Below are 19386 nucleotides of genomic sequence, written 5' to 3' on the forward strand. Positions count from 1 at the left end.
GTGCTACATGCCTTATATTCCTATCATTATCTTAACTCATTTGTCTTCTCTCTGGAAAGCTTCAGTAAAAACTTCATTAATAATTGCCATTGCTGAGAACCTGGTATTCTAACAGACTGCATTTTGTCTATTTATTAGCACTAGAAAAATATAAACTAGTCATCAAATAAAATAGTTGAGAAAAACTGGGTCCTATAAACAAAAGTGTTTGGGAAATCTCCTTTGATATCAATGCAACTGAAATATTCTAAAGTGAGAATCAGTTAACCTAATTATTGCCCCTACTTCACCTCTTTAACTGCGTGTTTTAGTTGAGGTTTGTGGTTATACGCTCATTGGAGTTAAATTCTGAAGTCAAGGATATCTTCATGCACAACTCTGAAACAATTGCACAGGGCTTGACCCCTGGAGAGAAATTCAGCATATTTCTGCATGTAATGCACATACATGCAGTCATTAAGTATTCAACTGGCGTTATTTGCCAGAGAAGCCAAAGTCTGCAATACCGCTCTGTTTTTCTGAATGTCATTTCTGAGCAATAGCTTACGAAGCTGATTCGGGCTTTGGTTTTAAGACACTATAAAACAACAAAGTCTGGTCATTTTACATTTGGATTTCTTCAAGAAAAGGACTGTAAATGTAAATACCATTGGCAATTCTCTGAAACTTGTACAGAACAATTAAGAGTTCAGTTTTGCCAGGCAAGCACTTCCACCTTCACACAGTTCAGTGCCTTACCAAGATGTACAATGCTTTGCCAAAGGTATCATGTAAGATGTAATTGATGCATTCTGTAAGTTTCAGTACAGTGAGGTTGTTTTTTTTTTTTTTGCCTGTTTTTGTTATTTTTCTGTACAAACACTCAATTGATTTGTAATTTCATTTTTCATTTAAAATTGCCTAAGCACTCCCTTAATAATGAACTATAACGTATTTAAATTCACTTGATCCAAAAGCATACAGTGGGTTTCCACTGAATTAAACTGAACTGTGTTCAGGCTACATACAATGCTCTTACTTTTCCCCTGTGGTGAAAAAACGCATATGAGAAAACAACATAATCAAAAGATGACTTTCTAGAGCCAGAAAGCAAAGGAACTTTGCAAGATTCAGAAGCATCTCTGGGCAACTGTGGTTCTGGTTAAGGCAACGAGATGCATGTAAACTAGTTTAGTAGAAATAGCAACATGGGAATCACAATCCTCAAGAAATAAACTGTCTAAACAGTTAAACTAAACACTAAGACTGCAGATCCAGCTTACTTTGTAGAATCATAGAATAAACTTAAATAAATATAGGCAACTTCAATAAACTTAAATACATACAGGCACACACAAACAGTATGACTCCATATAGGTCAACAGAAGCAAGCATCCCATATAGTATACCACACAACAACAACCACTTTACATTTTTTGACTTTGTATTTTCTAAGCAGTATCTCAGTGTTCTACATACAGAACCTGACATAAGGACAAGCTTCTCATCACAAAGGAGCAAAACAAGGAAACGACTACTACTATAAAAATATAAACACAGAACAAAAGCAAAAACTGTTTTCATTCTGCTAATTTTCACTCCCAGGTAATCTTGGAGGTGAAGATTGCTTTTATATACTTTGATTGCTCCAGAAGTAATGCTTTCTATTTAATTCCATGAAAACTACAACAGATACAAAGAGTAAAATAACATTGTTTGATAGAACAAGTTTTTCAACATAATCAACATTATATATGTATTTTTGCCAGCAATAAACAAGGACCTGCACGTCATGCTCATATAAATCTGCACCAGCAGAGATTTATCTACTTTTCATCGGCCCAAACACATGAAAGCTAGAAGGCACTATATCCAGACTACACATCTGGTGTGATAGGACAGCCAAGCCAAAACTGATAATATGCTCCATATTCCTCAGACTGGTATAGGGCCTGGTTGCAGAAAAGAAAGGTTTTCTTCTTTAGTCTGACACTAGAAGTATGAGCCTTCAGCCTAATCCACATCGTAATATAGCAGTCAGAGATGGTGACATGTCTGGAAATCTAGAAGGATCATCTCTTTCCTATCCCAGAAGTGTGCACATTACTTTACCTTCTGAGGGCTGTATTTTTTTTTTTTTTAATGTGGAATTCACAGGTCACCACAACATAGACTACCATTTTGACTCCAGCTTGCAGTGGCAACACCACACCTCATCACCAGTAATGATGTGATCCAGGTAACTATCACCTTCAGCTTTGTATTCGTTCAATAGGCCCTGATGAACTTGCATACAGTGTTCTTTCTACTCCTACTGTGTGAGCATTTGTGGGATCCACCTGATGCAAACTTCGCAAGATATCAACATTGCCACCATTGTTTCCAACACACTGCAGCCAGCTTTCAGCTCTGTACACAACTCCCTGGACATAATCTGCCAATTCATGCAGATGAACTGATCAAGATGTTCCTCGTTTTGTGGTGTGACCATCCAGAACACGGCTTGTCTTTCATGCTGCTGTTGCCAGTGCAGAAATGTACCACACACTACCTGACAGTGCTCACATCCACTGTTTGGTCTTCAGAAACATTCTGCAAGTGTCAGTGAATATCAACGGATGCCATTTTTTCCACATGGAATTCAATTACACACAACCATATGCACTTCTGTGTCAGACGTCATTCTGTCACACATCTCTTTGCTGCCATTTGTCACACAGCAACTATATGTAATAAAATATCGGTGGGAAAGTTCAACCTCTACTGCCACGCACACCATTAACATCCATCTCTGATATTGTGGGCCAACATAATAAAATAATAGGCATTACTTTTGCAGCAGTCCTTGTATTATTTCCTACAAATATCACCAAAAGTTTTGGAAAAAATGAAAGATAGGAAATGATCAGATACTAATACAAAAAGCAACTAACTTGGAAACCTGCATGATTTCTGCCTCAGAGCATTTATACTGATTCCTAAAGCTTTTATTCACTTCTAAATGCTATTGCTCCTGCCCCAATCAATACTTTGTTATCTTGCAGATTCTATAATCTTGCTTTACAATATTAAAAATATTAAAGCAACCCAAGAAAAGAATGTGAAAATGATCTGCCACAGAATAGCAGAAATATATTTTTCCTGTATAGGCTAAACAGTCATTTTCATTTTGTATATGATATCAGATCATTACTACCTTCAGACAAAATGCTTATGTTAACATAATTGATGTTTAAACTACATAAAGTGAACAAAACTAACATAAATATTTGCCAGAAAACACACAGTAAGAAGTGCTTTTCATTTTCTACTGACTATAAAAATTCACCGTTTTAGAGTTGGTTTCCTGAAGCAGATGCATAATTTCTCAGAAGTTTGAACAGTCTCCATCCTTTGCAGAAAAAAACCCATATGCGCCCCCCCTGCTTGCCTCCCCTCCCCCCCCCCCCCCCCAAAAGCCCACCAAACCCATCACAATAGAAACACTGCCTAACAACATCAGAAAATCCCTGTCTCTTAAGCAGCAGATGCAATTCTGCATGGAAAAAAGCAATATAGTTCCATACAAATCAAAGGTAGAATAGTTAGAATTTGACAAACTAATGGATGATGTTTTAAAATTAAAGAAGATAAATGCCTTCACTACTTTCTGCTAGCTATACATAGGGTATTTAATTCCAGACAAATTAACATCAAGGGGATTAGTAAATATTCCATACAACAGTCAGACAACACAAGGTTTAACTTGATTTATCAAGAAACGAATATATGATCCATGAGCTGCAATTCTCACAGACTTCAGTGTGATAACAGCAACAGTATGAACTTCAGAAAGAGAAAAACTGCTTCAGTGAGTCTCTTGCATCTACCTTCATGCTCCAAAGAGCTACACCCCGTTTCCTTTGGCTAAAAGGATGGATCAAGCTTGACTTAAACACAGATAAAGTAACCAAAAGAATAACTTAACAAACATTACACTTAAAAACAGCTGTTAGGTTAAAAGAGGTTGAACAGCTGAACATCACAAAAAGCAAAGTAATCTTACCAGTAAACAACATCCAGTGGTGCAAAGTATTTCTTCATAATTAAATCAGCAAAGTAAGCTTCTGTTTCTCTGCAAGCCGTGCCATTGCCAATCACAACAGTGCTACAGCTTTGAATGGAGTTGAAAAAAAAAATAATTTTCAACTACTCTTTTAGACTTTTTCACAGAATGCTCAACGTACAATGACCTATACACCTTACTTTACATAATAGAATAACTGCATTTAATAAAAACATTCCTAATAATACCACATTTTGCTTAAAAGCTTTTCAATACAACTTAAAAAGAAGAGTCAAAAATGTCACTCATTTGTAACGAAATTGAAAAGTTAAAAAATAATAATATTGATATTTATAGAAGAAAGGTCACGTATTTACAGTCCTCAGATCAACTCACTTGATATTTCCTTCATCTACTATAAATCATGAAAAAGTAGGTGCCAAGGAATCGGAATCTTAGTTACAGATTACGTCTTGGACTGCCCCAGTACAGCCAGCTAGTCACCAAATCATGATGTTTAAAGCCAATCCAATGCTTAAAAACAAATTGGCTCATATATCCTGGCAGTTCAGCAGCTGATTCACTGGCCCATTGGGGTTCCCAAAGCATGTAAATACAATAACCTTTTAATTGTGTTCCCCGTTTGCTATTCCATCTGGAGATCGATCTGGGTATGATTTCCTTTGCTTAACAAACTTCTTTCAAAAATTGTATCTGGCTTTTGGAATAGGAAAGGATCAATGAGTGGGTTCAGGGTGGGAAGAAGGGAAGACAGCATGTCTAAATTTGTTCCTTAATGTTAATTTCTAATCCTAAACATAAATAGAATGACAGAGTTTTATGGAAATACATTAATAGCATGCAATCTTAGTCATACTCGTTGCTTCATTTCATACCCTTCTATCATACATAAAGGGTAAAAAGCATGAATACATTAAGAAAAAATAAGCTCTAAACTACAGAGAAGGATAATTCCATTAAAATCCATAGTATTTTGATTCTACCCAAAGGCCAGTATCGATGCAGCAAAGATTTTTCATTACGTTAAGTAAGAATAATAAGTTTCCTCAACATACCTGAACTGCAGCAGAAGCCTCTTTATCTTCTCAGCTTCACGAAATCCTTGACCAGAATGCAAGTATACAATATCAGTATGAAGTATCTGACCTAGAACAACAACAACAAAAAGCTATTGAATACTTTTTTTAAAAACACATTCCAAGGCTATTTCCTCCTCAATTACTGAAGTGAATTTGATGATTTACAAATAAAGCGTTTTAAAATGACATCTTCTATTTTTGTCTCTGATTAGATGAAAAGTATGGTAGACTGCCAAAGCTAGACAAGTTGATACACTTTGTATTTCCCTGAAGACATATCCAAATAAGAAATAACAAGCAGCAAATTATATAATACTTTATACTCTTAATATTATAAAAGAGAACAAAGTTCACTGCAAAAAAAATGTAGTGCTATAGTCTACTAATTTTTATTTACTTGTTTTAAAAGAGATCCACCAAAGAAAGATGAAAATTAGGAATCCATTTTAAGGACTAGAAATACAGGAGCTCTAGAACTTCAAGGCTCACTGCTCACTCCTGCCATATTCCCATAACAAATTTGGAAATAAGCCTGTATTAAACCATACCGATAGCTAACGGTATAATGCAAGCTAAAAACTATTTACCTCCATTTCATTGCCATTTTAAGACACAGTAAGAGCATATCTTCTCTCATTCCCTCACTGGGTATGTATATTCTCAGCCAAAAGTCAGAGACAAAAGAAAAAAAGATTCCTCACAGCATCTAAAAAAGCATGGATCCCCAGATCAGACTAGGATGCACTGGAAAGGCTATGATTTTTATCTATCTAGAAACTGAATAATATAAGTTCTGCAAGTAAAAAAACATTTCTGACTTCTCGTGTTAACACATAACCCTAATCAAAAGGTCTGATGAAATGTCCAGATGTTCAAGATGCTACCCAGGAAAAAGCTAAGTTATAGCAAGCACTTAAATCCAAACTCTTTGTTAACAATAAAAAAGCCAGGTGCTCTTACATACTATTGAGAGGCACAGTTATTTGAATCCATATTCAAGAAGGCTGAGGGAATTTGAAATTCTATTTTATTGAGGAGTAATATCACAAGAGACACTAGAATGTATGTGCAAAAAATTTAACCTTATATCTGAAGAAAGGAATTTCTAAGACAGGATGTGTGGAAATTACTAAAAACTTAAGAAACAAGCAAACATATATTTGATAAAACGAACGTAGGTTACTCTGAAAGTAATGCCTTCTATTTATTTCTACGAAAACTACAACAGAGCACAATAATGCTATTTCATAAAGCAAGTTCTCAGCTACAAAACACTTCTTCAAAACAGTCACCATCATTAGCTATGCATCTGCAGCAGCTATGAACAAGAGTCTATATACTGCACTTGCGAAAATCTGCATGGCCATCTGGAATGTGACTCATCGTTCACATCACTGTCGCCACTGCTGAAACGCACCACTCACTGCTTCACTGTACTCATATCCACTACTTAGTCTCCAGAAACATTCAGCAATTGTCAATGAATATATATTTTTTTTTTTGCATAGAGGAATTCAATTCTACCTCCTTGCTTCGTACACACCACCAAGACAGATGCTATTCTGTCAGACTGCCCCTCTGCTGCCACTTGTCACATGGCAACAAAATGGAATGGGATATTGGCAGGAAGGTACAGTCTCTGCTGTCATGTTATCAACATCCACCTCTGATGCTATGGGCCAACATAAACAAATAGGAGGCATTACTTTTGGAGCAGTACTCATAGCTTTTTGAAACTGCACTTTCCCATAATTGAATACATGTTTTTTTAAATAGTCCTTCCAAACCTAATAATAACAAAAATTTGTATTGAAACTCACTGGTTGGTGAAATAATAGCCAACTTGCAGCCATGTTTGTATCCAGGATCTACTCCCATCAAAGTACGGCCTCTCACAGGGCTGGTCAGAAGCAACTGCCGGAGATTTCTTCCAAACATCATCACAGATTCCTTTTCTGCATCAGATGTCAACTTTGATCTTAGAAGGATGAAAGCAGAAGTCATTTTTACTTCAAATTTCCTTTATGCACTTTCAATAATTCCAAAGTCATAAATTATTCCACTTCTGCTTTCATGCTCTCTAATTAAACATTACACTTTCAGTCATATTTTTTTACACTTTCTTTTTTATAGGGGTCAGTTAGAACCAGATTGAGAGGACTGTATAAGAAAATAAGAAAGAATAACAACAGAAATACCTATTAAAAGTGTATATACGCAAACTAAAATTCAAACCTCAATTGTGACTGGAGGATAGCTTCCTAAAGAGCTGATATCTACTTGCAGAGATTTGAGGAAGGCATGGATTGAACTTAGAGTAACTTCCCACTTCTTGAGAAAAATCATGACCCAGCAAAAACAGGACAATCATTTATTCCAGGAGGTACTAGAGGGAACCTGGAAGGACTAACACATTACAATTCTTGAGCCACACAGCTTCATCTACGAATTAAGTTCTTTGACAGGTATTGGAGAATCATGCAGATTTGACACGTCTGTGAGGTTATCCTGCTTCCTCAAAACCAAAGCAGGAAGTTGACAGAGTTAATTCTCCGTGTTCTTCAACAGAAAGAAGAGTTGGTGCACCAACAATTTGATTTTGATGACTTCAAGAATACATGCATCTACATGAGAGAAATCACAGCCTTGTTGAATGAAGGTACAGAAGATACATGATATTCGTCAGAAGTGGACACTGAGAGAATGACTATTAAGAACAAGCATTTTTGACATTGTATGGCATCTTAAATATAAAAAGCCAAACTGAAAAAGCAACAAGGACACAAATATTCATTATGTAGTAGATTGTTCCTATTTTGCAGGCAGTCATTACCATTTTCATCTGTATTACAGTGACAATAACTACAAGAATTTAGACAAGCAAAAGCCTTCACAGAACTTTAAGGGTTGCCAAGGCCCTTAATAAGCTTTTCTTTCCACCCATTACTGAAAAAAGTAAGCTCTAAGTGCATTTTCTACAGAGAAAATACCTGCATTGCAGTAAACCAAACCCTGTAAAAACAAGTGACTGAAATTGTTCAGGTCAACCAATGCCAGACAGCTAAGTCTCAAGCAGGTTACAAAGAGTCCAAATAACTCACAAAGGCCATTTGACATGACTCAATATGAAGCTGTTCAGAGTAACAGAAAACCTAGCCGAGAACCTTGAGTCTGATTTAAGCATCCCCAGGATCCAGCAAACACACAGCTCAGCACTGTACCACTCCACAGTGGCAGAGATGGATCTGGAAACTGCATTGGCCGTCACTTGCAGACTAGAGGTCCTCTTGCTAGTCTGTGGTAATGCTCTCTCTCTGCAACTCTCATTCATTCCTGCATTTCAGTTCAGAAAGTCATGCTGCTGTCAGCATTAAATTCTACAATCCTGGGAGCACTTCACAATACATAGGCCATGGCCAGCCCATTGTGACCATTTTGAAAGTTAGAGCAACCATGGAAAAGAAAATGAAAAAATAAGCGAACATATTGACCGCAACACACAAGAACTGGCTTTGGAACACACAGACAAGTGGTACACAGGTACACTAAACTTCAGTTTCATGGCTTCCTGTTGAAGTTAATCAGCTGTTCTCTTTCTCACATCACTGTGAGAGCATTTGCTAAGGAACTGTGCAATAGCAAAATGCATCCCCTTTTAAAAAAACAAAAAGCAAAAAGCAAAAAAACCTCTCTACATATCGACTATACCAAATTAACATAGATATTACTCAAAGCAGTATGGTTAAAGTTACACAATGCTCCCAGATTTTATTCTAGCCTCCAACTATTTTCATCTCAGTATTTCTGAGCTTGACATTGCTCGTTTCTTTAGCAGCCGACAACAAATCTCTTGTCCAGTTACTCTATCAACCCACACACATCTTGTGTTCTCAAAGTGCTTTAGCAGCAAGGTCTGCAGGTCTATCACAAACTGCAAAGAGCTGACTTCTTTGTTGGAGGCTTGGTCTGTTTAATTTTTAAGGTTGGCCTAGATACCAGAAGAGTGAAAGTTATCCTTGAAAATTCTGCGCCATTCTTCACGTTGCACCTCAGTAAGTCTTCTCTTTACTAAGCTGAGTCATCACTTACTTGATACTGAAAAATTACTTGAAAAAGAAAAAAAAAATTACACCTTTCTATCTTCAATACCTTCCATTCACTGGGAGATTTCCAGACCTAATAAAAATACAAAGAGATAGCTATTCATTATTTTTTCTGAGATGAGGGGATCAGAATTCCAAATATTGGCAAACTATACCTATTATTCTGTTCTGACTTTACCCTGCAACTAAATAATCTTATCTTCTGAATGCTTAGCAACTACATGGAAATACCTTCCACAGTGCCAAAGACTGTCAGGGCAGTTCAGAGTTCATCATTTTATATATAAAAAGAGAATTACTCAAATGTCACTTTACTGTCGTTTCAGTTGCCATTTCATTTCCTGCCATTCAGTCTTGCAGCGTCCTTCTGTAATGCAATACAGTCCATACCACTCTTAAAGTGTTAAATAGCCCAAACCACAGAACCACTCTTTTCCAGAGGGAGTCCAGGGATATTGGTGGAGGTGCCAGTTGAATTCTTGCCCATAAAATTACCATAAGTACTTGATGTATTTTGTGAAAGACCAGCAACAAAAAAAGCAAATACTTAATCCTCCCTCAAAACTGCATGGATCTTCTACATACATGCACAACTAAGGTTCAGATTGCACATGTGTGCAGAAACAAAGTTAAAATTTGTCTGTAAATAACAGAAGATTTGAAGCTCTTGAACTAGAGACTTTGTACAGAGACAGGCTGAATTCCATCTCTCCATCCATCCCACAGATATGGGCTCCCTGCTGCCCACAAGGCTGAGTCCTCCCACACTGCAAATTCGCGTCAGTCTATCTGTGAAGGGAGCCTTGTGCCGGAATTAAAATTGCCCCTAAACACATGCTATTAGTTACGTGCACCTTATGGAAATGGCATTTAAAATTGGCATGGATAAATGGATATACCAAAACTTTTATAGTAACAGGAAATGTTACTGAAAGTGCCAGGTGCGTAGGGGGAACATAATGTATGTCCTTTCTATTACATAATATCCTGTATTTTTTAATTTCAAATATAGATGTTCCTTTTCCCTCTAACTGTCTCTCACTCAACACTTGTGTCAATGACATGATCTACTGTTGCAAGTATTGGCCCTTCATTTTAAAGTTGGAATAGTCATTTGATCCTTGAACAAATATTAAACTACCTCAAACAATGTAATATCTTGCTGTTTTTCACTGTACCATCATTTTCTTCCAAATGGCAAGATGCCCAGACTCATGTTTTTCAAATTTGTGACAATTCTCATTAATGAGGCAGAGATATAACACAGAAGAGGATAGCAACCCTCCTCTTCAAACAATCAAAAAGCAATTCTGTAAAAAAATATTTTTTAAAAGCAGCAGTTGCTAATTTACTAAAAAAGTACTGACAGTCAGAATTTCAAGTTCCTTCTCTGAACTCTAAAAAGCACTCAGATTGTATATCACTAATAGTTACACTGTAATAAAAGCAAATAACCTAATTGTGACCTATTTGCTTCTATATTCAAAGTCTGATGAGTGTGTCTTTAAACTGAGATTTAGAAGTCCCCACTTCCATACACAGTCTAAGAGGTTACCCCTTCCCTGGAAAAATGTCTGCAAACTAGCTTCAGGTGTGAAACAAGATATACAGAGAAATGTTTGTGTCCCTGAAGACAGAGGAGAGAAAGCACTTGCTTCAAAAAAGCATGGAAAATTAGGAAAGGATTATCCATTAAGAAATGTCCATGCCACATCACTTGCATCAAATCCTTATGGAATCCTTCCATGAAGGACTGCAACAAAATAAAATGTATTTCAAAGTGCCAAAAGCAACACTGGGTATTATTATACCAGATATAAGAAATTATGGTATCTGACAGAGTGGAAGAAAGGAAATTAAACAATAAATAAGGTAACTCCTGCTGGCAAGTTTTATCCTTCTGATCACTACATGCACTAGAAATTTCAATACATTCTTGGAAACTTTCTGTTCCAATGTTTAATGACAATAAAAAGAAAAGAGAAAGAACAGTATGGGGTGGATTGCAGATATTAATACTGAAAGTAGGTATTGAGTATTTTAGCAGCCCTTTGCAAGAGTCCTAAAAATCAGCTCCCGGTGTGGGGGAAGGGAATGAAAGAAGGATAAGGGTTAAGTGGTTATGCACCAGGAATACTACTGGCAGGTTCCATGCATTCTCCTCTGTGGGAGCAGCTTCAGCTTTTTCTAGTCAGACACTGCCAATCATACTGAACTATCACAACGAGTAAAATATAAACAGGCAACCACTCAGGAACAAACAGCAAGATTTGTATTCTTTAAATTTATGCCTTATACACTTCATCTAGAAAGTAGTAGGGAAATAAGATGTTCTTGTTTCAAGGTTTTCTGTTCATTTAAATACAAATAACCTACTGCTGCAGTAGCCCTCATAATGTTACACACAATACCCCCTCATTATTGTTAAGATCTCAATAAAAAGTTAAATGTGTTAAGCCATGAGAATCCTGCAATAGGAATCATGAAGCAAAAATATGAGAAAAGAACCATTTTGTCACAGTTTGACTATTTATTTTATGATATCAGACCTACCTTTCAGGTGAGTTTGGTTTTATTTGCTTTAATAGAGTTTGAATGCAGACAAGGCTAGGAATGACAAATACTTTCACACCCATTTGACAGAAGCCAATACTTGCACATACTGGCCATGAGATGTTCCTCACCTTGGCCAAACAATAGGTAGTGCCTTCCCTCAAGCAGCTAGAGATACTAAGGTCACAAAAACGAGTCAACTCAGCACTTCAAAAAATTGTGAAATTCACACACACACACAAAAAAAACACTACACAAAACACAGAACACAGGCTCACCATGGAGTGACTAAACAAAAGATATGAAGCAATTTCACTGGGGAAAAAAAAAAAAAAAAAAAAAAAAAAAAAAAAAGACCAAACACAGCATACTGCAGTGAAGAAATCCAAAAGCCATGACAAATGTCTGCTGTTCAAAACATTAGCTGACAGTCCTGGGAAGAATATAGAACATTCATCCAACAACGCTCCTGAGAAGCAAATGCCAGGAAAACTGCTCTAATTTGAACCAAAACAGAAGAGCATAGCCAGGCTGGGAGGGAAGAACTACATATCAGAATGTGACTGAGGATTTCAGGTACTTATTATGCTGAATAACCAACACAAGTTTCAACATTTATGATCTCAGAAATAAGGTCTCTTTAATAAACTCCAATTGAACTGCTTCAAAACAGACTTTAAAACTTAAAGATCACGTACCAGGAAGCCTCTCCCAAATCAAACACACTGCCTGGGCAGTTTCTCTTGCATTCAAAAAAAATAAGTATCACACGATCAGTACTGTTAGCCAATCTGACAATATTCTTGTCAGGTGATTTTGGGGAAAGAGAAGGTCTATTCTTACTCAGGAAGGAACAGAGTTCATTTCATCTCACATGCTATGATTAATTCAGAAGGGTGGAAAAAAAAAAAACAACAGTTGTAATATGGACGGGTAAGATGTAGCAGGAATGTGCTTCTGGCCAGCTACATCCTCAGAGGAAGAACAGACTTTGTTACTCTTCCCATCTCATGCTTTAATTATGAAACACAGGAGGCGTGACCTTTCTCCTTCTCAAGAGAATAGTCTGGTAAGTGGTCTGACAGTCAAATCTCTAGCCGTAAGGAAAACTTCAAATACAAATCAAGCCCAACATCTCATTTGAAGACAATACTGGAAAGTAAACTTTCTGACATATTCAATCATTTCAATTATGCAGTAAACTCTTACATTTTGCCATGAAAATACCTTACCTAGAGTTACTTAGACTCTAAGCTTTAAGCTTCCTTTCGGTTTAGAACAACAAAATAGGTCTTACAAGCGACGATGTCTAATGACATCATTACTACGGTACCACCAGAAATAACACTGACTTCTCTGGAGACAATTACAATTTAAAATGAATAAATAAATAGCACTAACACTAACTACTACATCTACCACAAACTTCAGATGGCAAACATGAGGAACGCTTTCAGCCACAGTAACTACTTCCTTCGTTTCTTTTAAACAAGTAAAAGAAATGGTGTCTGAACAATGTGACTGACACTGCTTTAATATGAAGGGATCCTGCGCAAATTCAGGAATGTAAAACTTAGATGTTAATATGAGAATAATTACATAATTCTACCATGGTCATGTAACTCCATACTATACTTCATTAAATAAAGATGGAAACATGCAAAACATTCAAAATGTCTTAACAGAAATGATTTCCTTATCCTAGTCTAAACCAAGAAAGGTCACATATTTAATCAACAGAACCAAGACTACACAGTTCTGAAAATACAGAGAGCAAAAACTTTCCAATATTTTCAAATGTATAAAAGATATTCTAACAACAAGTTAAAGAGAACAGTTAAGAATTCAGTAGCATGAAAATACGCATTCATTCTGGGATTACCTGAATTCTCTACAAAGAAGAGGATATATGAGGCGTTTGTATGCATCCTCTACTGAGTTTCGTAGTATCCTCATTAACTCTGGTTTTAAAAATTGTTTCGGTCTCCATCTGTATAAGAATAGAAAAACAGAAATAAAAAAAATGCTTTAAGCACATACATGAAAACTCAGATAAAAAGGGGATTTTCAAAAGTCTATTAAATTGAGTAGTTAAATGCAATGTTCTATAAACTGCAAAATTACTACAATAATTAGGCAACGAAGTCATAGTTTTAAAAGTGACTAGAATCATATCTAGCTCTTTTCTACTGTCAGACAACGTAGGAGGCCTGTCTTTTTCTTATTTATGTTAAAATGCAATAATATTTTACAATTTTAAACAAATAATTAAAAAATTACTCTTCACTTTGAGAAGCCAAACTGTCTCAATTGAATAAGAAACTTTAACCGATATTATAATTAACACTGTTATTTGCTGAACCTTCATACAATAAAAAAATGCTGAAATCTTGCTGAATCTTTTTTGAACATCATCAGAGCTCTTGATACAAGGCAACTGTGTCCAGATAGAAATTCAAGTGCTAAAATAATATCAATTAATAAAATCCAATTCTAATACAATTTTGAATGTGCTGAGTACTCTATTCAAGTCCAATGAAATCTACCCATTTGGCAGCAGTCCCATTTTAAAAAACAAACAAATAAAAAACCACCCCAAACAATAGGGAAAGGAATTCTCAATAAGAAATATCCAACAGAACTAAGATCATTTCCCATCATTTTCTAAACCAAACTCTTCAGAGTACACAGTTTTCTAGAGAGAATTTGCACAGTATTCATAGCAACAATGACCATTTCTTTAAATTTTGACCTGAAGTACACCTCAGCTTCAAAGCTAACATTCAGAGTTTCCTTCCCCTGCTGTATTTTTCACATGCCCGGGTCTCTAACTGCAAAAGGATTAGAAATACATTTTTAAATGCCTGGATGCATTTTATAAAGAAAAACAGGACTGAACTTAACTTTTGACTGTATTTAGTTTACCTGCACTCACTCAGAAATACTAAGACTCCTAAACTGACTGGTCCTACCCAGGCAGTTCTTCAGCTATTTAATGGAATTCCACAATTTCCCAAGATAGCTTTTCTCTTTTAAGTCTATGTAACAGCTGAGAAATGTGTGATGAAGTCAACACTGTATCAACACACAGCCATAGAAGCAGAATTAGGCTTGCCATTTAGTTTTACAGCTTTCAGAGTTTTGAGTGTTTAGCCACATGACCTTATCACTTTGCTAATAGCTTTTGCAAAAACTTCTTTGCTACTAGCGACACTTTCCATACATATGTAAAATTGTCAAAGGCTTCAAATTCCCTTATTGCCATCCATTTCAATAAACATAAAATTCATACAGGTGGTAAACATAACTACATTCCCCCCAAAAGATATCCTCAGAGCAAATAAGCACCAATTTTGAAACTGGTAGTTCTTTAGCCCTTCTCTTCTATGCATTATTGCTAGCCAGCTTGTATTTTATCTGTAAATAGGTTATCGCAGCAGATGCTTTTATTACCTACATACACAACAAAAAATGATGGGCAATTTCTATTAAAATCCTAAGCTGCTACAAATTAAAAAATAGCCCAGCAGTAATTTCAATTCATAGCAAATACTGTATTTCAATCATTCCAGTACTGCATAAAGGAAAAAGAAAATCCACTCTTATAACAGTACAAGCACGTGCATATAATACTTAAGCTTTCCTATAATTGCAGATTTTCCTCAATTATTTAATCAAGAACTGACAAAAGCCCTTTAAATGAAGCCCTATTTAGCAAAGCTCCACATAAATGATAACTTACTCAACTCATCACCTCTATGTGCACTTGTGCTTCCAACAAGGATCACCATAAACATAAATGGCTCAGACTACTGATACACCTCAAAGGGTGAAACTATACGTTAACAAAATCAATGGAGAGCATGTTAAGGACTACTAACGTTAATTAACAACTATTCTAGGAAGAGCACAGTCAGGCTTTTAAGCCTGAAGCACAGAAAGCAGAGCTTTGTTTTCCTCCAAGATACATATGAAACTTGTATGAAATCAGTGATCTCATGTAAAGCCTGTAACACGGGCTTTACACAGCATCTGAGAATTCTATCTAGAAATGGAACAAAAACATTGTCAGATCCTGAACTTCATTTCTAAGGGGTCAATTTATGCTCAAATCCAGATAAAACAGCTTCTCATTGCTCATTCACCCACCTCCCACTTCACATGCCAACCTTCAGGATCAGTGCAGTTCTAGTATTAATTGACATACGCTGTCAACTGAGAGACGCTGTTTTCTCTGAGAAGTTCATCATACAAGGTCTGATATAAGGGTACTCCTGAATTTTCAGTGCAATCTCAAATTTCAAGAAAACTTAGATGGTACTACAGGCATAAATTAAATGTCCTAAATTTGTGAAGAAAATATAGTTTTTATAGAAAATGTCTGCGCAGAGCTGAATGCAGCGGTAAGGAATTTTAGTCTTTCAAAGCCATCTTTCGTTCTGGTGGTATTCAATACTAAAAAAGCCTCAGAAGAACAAGAAAAGGTCAGTGTATTTACTACTAATTCAAAAAACAATATATGATACAGTCTACAGTCTAGAACATTGGTCAAAGGTGGTGTTCATGCTTCTACATCTGACTATGTCGGCGAACTTCTGAAAATGAGTAAGTACCGTGGTAAAGCTTTGAACTCTTTATCCCAAACAAATGTCTTGACCTTCTGCTCTAACCAATAAATGAACACACTGAAAGTAATGCAAATCTTGGACTGCCACCTCCATGCTTGTAAAGCAGAAGGCACATTATGTAGGAAATATCTGTCTATTTTGTAACAGTTGTCAATCTAACGAAAAAGTTGAATCTGTCACAGATGTTAACACACCAATATCTAAAATCATTCCTTCTAAAGTTTTCTAGTGCTGGAGAAACTGCCTTAAATAGTAAAAAATTTGAGCATGCATAGCTACATACACAGAATTCAGTTGCTTTCTTCACTAATTTAAAATTTGAGGCAGTCTTTATTCATTATAATCATGCATATGAAGTTATTTTTCAGAAGTCAGAAGTATGTTCTAGGGTGGATTCTTCAAATTCCTTTCAGTAAAGAGCTACATGAATAGCTACATGAATGTTAAGTACTAATAAGTAGTTCCATTTCCAAGGTCAATATTCTTTTTATCTCAGAATGACTCACAAAAGTGTAACCAACTAAAAATATCCCAATTTACATCCCACTTTAATTTGTGTAGCAGTGACAAGCTGTTCCATTATCTGTGGCTCACAGATGCAGTAAAACCAAGAATGATGGTCATCTTCTGCCTACAGAACATACAGTGTGAGGAATATGGAATTCCATTGAATATATTAAATCTAAAATGATACTTATGTGTGTTTATTAATCCTCATACTTTAACAAAAAATAACTTCCTGTTAGTACTAGATCATATTATGTTATCTGGCAAAGTGGAACTAAGTCTTTCAGAGGTTTCCATGTTGGAAGAACAATTTTTTTTTTCCCCCCCACAGTGGAAGGGTATGTGTATATATATATATATATATATATATATACACATAAATATATACACATATACACATAAATATATACACATAAAAAAATATATATTTTTTTTTAACCACATCCCTTTCTTGGACTTACTGTAGAATGAAAGTACATGCTTTTAGATATTAAAAAGCCTTCATACCTCCCCTCTCCCCCCCCATCTTGTTTCCTCTGTTTGGTAATTGAATTTTAAGACGCAAACTTAAAGGTTTCTATAACATCCTCACAACAATGCTCCATATCTCAGTTAAGAAAGATAAATCTGTATTTCATACATGCAAGGAAGATGCAGAGTTTGGACAACAATATTCTTCAGTGGAAAGCATCAAGGTAAAGTGCAGTTTCCAAGAAAATGAGTATCAGAGATATTGCCTAAAACTATGCATATTCAACCAAAACTTCATCAAGAAAATTGTACACCACTAAATGTGCTTCACTACAAACATAAAAAAGTACTTGTCAGAAAAAATAAGCAAGAAAAAAAAAACAATCTCCCAGAATTTAGAGCCTGGTTTTCTGAAATAGCCAGAGATCAGAAAGCAAGAATCAAGTCACAAAGTACGTGAGAATTACGGATTGAAGACAGCCACTTTTAGGTTGTCAGTTAAATCCAGTAGATTTTCTTATTTTTTTAAACCAGATCAATGAATGCAGTTCCTCACATACACAGAATTCAGTTGCTTTCTTTACTAATTAAAAATTTGAGGCAGTCTTTATTCATTATAATCATGCATATGAAGTTATTTTTCAGAAGTTAGAAGTATGTTCTAGGGTGGATTCTTCAAATTCCTTTCAGTAAAGAGTACTGGATGTAATGCATATTGCAAATTAAAAATACATTCACATTTCATCATGTCTTTGTTTTTTAAAAATTCAATTGCTTGAAGAATGGTGCCAGAATTCCCCAAATAATGCCAAAGGCACAATTTTTTTTTTTTTTTTTTGGTGTAGTGCCACAGCAGTGGGAAATGTAGAATAAGAATTATCCATATGTTAGTTTCATCTAATAAGCAGTTGTTTAAATCAGTCTCTTAATGTAATAAGACATGTGAGGTACATTTCAGCATGTAGGTGTCTACAGTAAAAAAAATATATAAAAATTCTGTAAGAATATGTATCCATGCAGACCTTTCATTGACGCACCACCAACAGAATTCATTCTTCACCCCGTCAGGAATGTTGACCTTCACTGTCAGGATCTTCAGATTTTCCCCTCGGTTAATGGCCAGAATCTGAGTGCAAACATAAATGGCAGAGACAGATGACACACAAAATATCCAAAAGATAAACTTATCAACATTTGTGTACGCGCTTGCTTGACATTCTGTAGCAAATCATGATGGTGGTACAGTAAATCAGTTCACCAAGTACTAGGTTGTACAGATAACATCCACAATTTAAACACAGATTAAATCATGCTGTGGCATAACAAAGCATGCCTTTTTCCCTGAGTCTGCAATCCCAAGATCCAGTTTTATCTTAAACACTTAAAAGCACAAGTCAGCATGAACTGAATTGGTCGGATAAATTCATAAGACAAATTAAAACTCAAAATTGAGTTGAAAAAGCGATTACAATCAGAATAAGAAGAAAAAAGTTAGTTCTATGATTCAGGCTTCATTCTACTTCCCGAGAGCATCACAAATTTAAAAGTAATTATGAATCAAAATTTGAAACAAAAAAAGGCTCAGCCTCATTTGATAGAGGATTAATTTCAGTTATTCATGCTTTGCTCGTGAACAACTGAAAATATTATAGGTATGTTGTCTATATTAAGGCTCCAGCCTTTCAGCATATGCACATATTTCTGGCAGTCTTGTGTAACACAACTGCATCTTCATGGTGTGAGCATAAATCTCACTGTAGAAGTGGTAACTGTATACAGATTTTTATTTCAAATGGGAGTAACCATTTAAAACCAGGACAACAACCAAGTGGTGGATCCCAGTGGGTATCTCCTACTCTACCCTCACTCTGAAGATGAGGAGTAGCCACCTAAAGCAGACTTTTTAGCATTTTGCAAGGAAATTCACTGCCCATTTCAGAAACAAAGTAACAAGCAGCTACAAACAAAATACATTTTTAGAGCTCATTTTCCCTTCTAAA

The 19386-nt window shown here is 35.7% G+C and overlaps 1 protein-coding gene across 1 annotated transcript in view; it reads right to left on the reverse strand.

Moving 5' to 3' along the window:
• The window catches only part of SRBD1 (S1 RNA binding domain 1), a gene marked incomplete at both ends in the record, with an annotated part of 117174 nt that overhangs the window by 85170 nt on the left and 12618 nt on the right, over positions 1-19386 (reverse strand). The window contains 5 exons of the mRNA XM_079550806.1: positions 4025-4132; positions 5101-5191; positions 6945-7102; positions 13663-13770; positions 18409-18512. Coding sequence (XP_079406932.1) covers positions 4025-4132; positions 5101-5191; positions 6945-7102; positions 13663-13770; positions 18409-18512 — 569 coding nt within the window. The remainder of the gene's footprint in view (positions 1-4024; positions 4133-5100; positions 5192-6944; positions 7103-13662; positions 13771-18408; positions 18513-19386) is intronic.

The sequence above is a fragment of the Tetrao urogallus genome, assembly GCF_951394365.1.
Source record: "Tetrao urogallus genome assembly, chromosome: 2".
Taxonomy (NCBI): Eukaryota; Metazoa; Chordata; class Aves; order Galliformes; family Phasianidae; genus Tetrao; species Tetrao urogallus.